A 5,325-nucleotide genomic window follows, 5' to 3' on the forward strand; every position below is an offset into this window, starting at 1 on the left:
TGTTGAAACTCAGGATCGAGCCAGGGACCTTTAGATTTTCAATCTAACGCTCTCCCAACTGAGCTATTTCGGCTTTTAAGCTGGCATGTTTTCTCCTCAAAATAAATGCTGTGTTAGTAATTGCAAAAACACTAAAACGTGGTTAAAAGTTAACAAACAAATGAGTTTTCAACTGAAACTTAACACAATTGTTGGCATTTAACCAACATAATATTAACTGTGTCCAGGTGCATGGTCGGAACCCAACACTTTTCTATTGAAAAAGCATCCTTTAAAACTACTATTGCTGGAACACACTTGGAGACAAGAGCACTGAAGGCGTTACTGTCGTTGTGGCTGTAACAAACTGGATGTGCAACCTGAAGAGGAGAGATTATCTTGCTGTTCAAGGCTGATGGCTTACCGTGAGACTCTTTGAAGCTTTCTGGTGTTGCAAGTTGGCCAACCGAGGCAGAGATGTTTGGTGTTAAGGGAGTCTTAGGGAGAGACTGTTGTTGTGTTTGGTCATGCTGTGGGGTCAACCTGAGTTTCTGGAGAAGATCAACACTTGTATGAGATGCATTTGAGATAGTCCCTGTGTTTGCTGTAGTCAAGGGTGCTATGAGCTGGCTTTGGCCAGCCATTAGATTCTGTGGAGCGTGGTTCACTTCAGATGGCAGCTGATTGACCAGTGGGGATATGGGCTTGGCAGCTTGCTGCATAACTTGCATTAGACTGTTGCTTTGTTTGAGGCCAGGAAGCATCTGAGCAGGGGCAGCTTCCATTGTCGAGGCTGAATTAAGAACAGGGCTTAAACGAACTGAATAGCTTGAAACGTTTTTCATATCAGGCTGGGAAACCGAAGCTGGAGGTATTATCATAGGTGTTAAACAGTCCTGCTGATTGGCACTGGGTTTAATGCTCGGACTTTCAGATTTCCCCAGGGATTGTTGCATTACTGGTGACTGGTCAAAGGCAAAAGGCAAAAGCAAACTGTGCTGCTCTCTGGCAGATGCATCTGTCTGCAGTTTCTCCATTCTCTCTGGATTGGAATATGGAGCTGCAGGCTGTTCCTTTTGGACAGAAGTTCCAAACAGTTCTCCCAAAGTCAGATGCTTCTGCCTTGACTGAAATGGCTGCTCCTGCACTTGTAATGAAGGCCTCTGTTCTGAAGGCTCTGTGCTTTCTGGCTTTGGAGGATTTGAATTCTGTTGCATTCCAGAACTTGATATAATACTTAGATCACTGATCTGATTTTGTTCATATTCATCCTTGGCTTTACTAAGCATTTCTAGGATGTCAATGGGCCTGTTTTCATTGCAGCCATAGGTCCTGCTGGGACTTTTTCTGTCCTGGGAAACTTGCTGTGACCTCTGAGCTTCTTGTTCAACTACTTTAGCCATGAGTTTTGCTATTTGATGACAGTCATTCTTGTCATAAAACCAAATACTGTAAACTGACAAGCTGGAATTTCTTTTATACACAAATAAGGTCCCTTCGATGTCGGTTTTCTCCCGCTCGTTGTCCTTAGGGCTGAAGCTGTAGAGCGTGACCTGGCCGGTCACGTCGGCAATGCCAGTGATGAAGGAGTCATGCCGCCATAGGGTCGCCAGGCTCATCTCCTGCCCCGCTCTGCCCGCCGCCTCCATCTTGCCCTTAGACTCCCAATCACGTACATCCGCGTGCGCTAGGCACCCATTGCTCCGCCCCTTGCTCGTGTCCCCGGCGCCATTTCGCGGCACGTATGGTGGAGGCCTTTCCCCGACATCTTCAGGGCCCGTGGTGTTGGGCACGCCCTGTGGCTCCACGGCATCGGTATGCCCCGGCGGCAAAGTGTGTTCCGCAGCCAAACCCGCGTTAGAGCCGGGCAGGCGGGATGGTGACTCAGGTCGCCCGTCATCATTAGATGGCTCATTAGAATCGGTGGGGCAATCAGCAAAAGCGGTCTGCGTGGCAGCTCCAACCCCCACCTTCCAAGTTTTCTGCTCGTGAAGCGCTTTTCGCAGCGCTAGCGTAACTCTCGCCCAGCTTCTAAGGCACTTGCTGGACTTAAAGCACAACACGTCATCTGTGAGCGCCTCGGTACACCTAGCCCAGCAATCTGGGTGTAATATATCTACCGGATCCTCAATAATACATAATTCTAGCAATCTGACAATCACGCATTCAAAATTCCTTGATTTTTTGCAGTCTACACCACTCTGCTTATGCAGCTGCGAATCTACCTTGCTGAGCGACTGCATCTTGGCGGTACGGGAGCGTCCTCCCCGCTGAAGTCGGTCCTGCCGCTCCAGCCGTCCCCAGCGCCCGGCGAGACTCCCAAACTCCGGCCGCTCGTACCCGTGTATCGGGGAGCGGTCCCGGGTTTCAGCGCCACTTGTCGCCTCAGGGTGAGACGTAGCGACCCGGTTCGTGGGTGACACGATGGCTAAACTTACCGGCCTGTCCGGCTAATCATGCGCTAACACCAATGTGGTGGACAGTGAAGAGCGTTTATTTCCGGTGTGCAAGGTCTTACATCACCGAGTTATGATGATGTAATCACTGTAATATTATGGGTAATAGAACATTGGAGAAAGAGGGGCCCTATCTTCCCGTACAGTGCGAGATCTTTCGATCATTGTTCCCTATCTGACCGCATCAGTCTTTGCTAGACAGTGCTGAGGGGGAAGAGCTGATACATAGTGATATACAGTTGAATGTTATCACCCAAGAGTATCAAAATATCTGTCCAAATAGCCTTTAATATATTAATATTATAGTAAGGTAAGAATGACCGTGAATCTTGCAGAATGCTGAAGGTGTAACTTGTTGATATATTTTATATATTAGAAAAGGCCTGTGTGCACAAACCAGCCTTTGAAATAAGTCGTGATATTAAAGGCTAAAGTCCTTGAAACCTTCCTGCAGAAGAGAGAGTAAAGCAAAACAATATCCTTGTGTATAGGAGAAAAAATGTAAACCTGTGTGTGTTAGCCAATAATAGCTTGCTCTGCCCGCGGACCCTGTAAAACCCTATAAAAGGTGTGCTAAAGCTAGAAATAAACGGTGTTCACGATTACTTCTGTGAAGGATGGTGAATAGCTGGCGGTCTCTCAATATTTGGTGCTCGAACGGGACACCCCGCGTGCAGGGAGGCTTCGCTGGGTCCACGCACAGTGGGACGAGTCTTGGACCGAGGTTGGTGGAGCGGACCTGAGTGCAGATAGATGCTGCCTTGGATGGGTGCCACATAGGCGGCTCGCGAATCAACGGGGGCGAGTCGCTGGGGGAGTTCAAGGGGCGGGGGCGTTGTCGAAGGGTCGCAACCTTCCCCCCCCATCGTTCGTTGTTAGCATGGATGTGGAATTTGCAGCGGCGAAAAAACTGCTTCTTAGAATTCTCATTAAACAAGGCGAAGCAGCCCGGGAAAAAGACCTGGATATGCTCAGTATATGGGCTAATTATCACAGGCATTTAGTAGTGCCACCACTGCTCTTTGCAGTCAATGAACGGACGGATTTTAGGGCTCTGATATGGGAAATGGCAATTACGGAAAAGAGCAAGGACACTGTGTCTCTCGGTCGAACATGTCAGATTGTAATTAATTCCTTAAAAAACAGAAAAGCGAGTATGCTGAGCCTGTGAGCCCTGTAATTCTACCGCATCACAGCGGCAGCTGTCATTACCTCCCACTGCTGGGTGAGCATTCCTATCTATGCCGCCCTTGGAGAGAGGGGGAAAGAGTCAGAGAGAAGAAAATAAGGAGATGTTCAATGTTTTTAAATTGATTATGGACATACAGGGACAAGATATTAACTCTACTTTTGAAGAGAAGCCAAATTTAGATCGGTTTCCACCTGACCCAGGGCGGGCATGGGGGAAACATTGGAGCTGCTGCAGAGAGCAAAAGCACCCCCCCCCGGCAGAGGCAGTGCAGAAGAAGCTCCAACGCCACGCTGGAAAAATATCAGCAAATTGCTTTCATGCTTGGACTACATATATACCAGAGCACGTGTGTTAAAAGTAGTTAGATAATAGTTTAAGATAAAGAGTTTAGCCTGTGTAGTAGTTGTTATGTTAGTATAAAGTATAAGTATTCCCCCTTCAAGAAGCAGTGTAAGCATCTTTGAAAGTTCATTTAACGCTAATGCCTTAATTATGAGTTTGCAAATATGATGTCATTTGCATGGAACAAACTGCTTATGGTAATTGTGCTGTGTATAGTCATGACCAACTCTCTGCTAACTGACATCCAAAAGCGACAGAACATATGGGTCACTCTGGCACACTGAACTGGCCAAAGGTCAATGTGTTTGAGCCTAGCCACACCTAGAGATCCTTTTTGCACCTGTCTCATAGGAGTCCCTGAATGGGATCCTCCAGCATTTAAAGGTTTAATTAGTAATGAGACTCGACTGAATCGACTGGCAATGTTGCAAGAGTGCAATCGCACTGTTGGCTTCATACTAAGACAACTTGAAGCCTGTTGGCAAGCAAAAATTACCCAAGTTCTCAATGTTACCATACAGCCCTCAGAAGAATCAGATCTGTTAGGTTCCACCAATACCTCAGGTGGATGGATAATGTTTGAACTCCCAACAAAAGCCATTGTAACAAAGTAATGCAGCACTGAGATGCAGTCAACCCTATAGCTGGTCTCGTTACTACCATTGAAAGTAAAGCCTTTATTCCTGGTGCAATCTCACAGGACAATTACCACAGCGATTACCTAGTTCCATATTCCTAATCTGTGGAGATAGAGCATGGAATTAGATTCCTGCTAATCCACATAGAGGACCCTGTTATCTTGGGAAATTTACTTTGTTCCACCCAAGCTTACATCAATTGCTGAATGTAGCTAGCAAAATGAAAAGCATCAAAGAGTCAAAGCGAAGCCTGAATGAATTAAGGCTTAGCAACTCTAAAAAGGCTCGTTTGTTAGACTAAGAAAGAATTACACTTAACATCCACAATGTTAAGTGAGCTTTCAGCTGATGTAAGCAGTGTACATCATGCAGTATTACAAAGTTGAGGTGCAATTGACTTTTTTGCTCTTAGTGCAAGGACATGGTTGTGGGGAGTTTGAAGGCATGTGTTGCTTGGATCTTACTGATCATTCAGCTTCCATCCATAAGCAACTACAACAGCTACAGAGTGCGTTACATGCCCTGAAAGAAGATAGTGATCCCATTAGAAGCTGGTTCGCCAGCTGGGGTATCACTGGATGGCTGAGGTCTCTTGTGCTAGAAGGGGGACGGACTTTACTTATAATATTAGTTGAGATGACTGTCTAAGTTGTATGCTATCTTGTCTTCATAAGAGTATAGAATGAGTCACATCCAAAGCCTGCTTTGTGTAAAAAGA

General features: G+C 46.4%; 1 protein-coding gene across 1 annotated transcript; it reads right to left on the minus strand.

Moving 5' to 3' along the window:
• Positions 1–280: 280 nt before the first annotated feature.
• LOC131572745 (mRNA-decapping enzyme 1A-like) lies at positions 281–1,628 on the minus strand. Its single transcript, XM_058826060.1, is given in 2 exon segments — positions 281–359; positions 361–1,628. Coding segments are annotated over 2 exon segments (1,347 nt in total).
• Between the last annotated feature and the right edge of the window lie 3,697 nt (positions 1,629–5,325).

Source organism: Poecile atricapillus, chromosome Z (assembly GCF_030490865.1).
Source record: "Poecile atricapillus isolate bPoeAtr1 chromosome Z, bPoeAtr1.hap1, whole genome shotgun sequence".
Classification (NCBI taxonomy): domain Eukaryota; kingdom Metazoa; phylum Chordata; class Aves; order Passeriformes; family Paridae; genus Poecile; species Poecile atricapillus.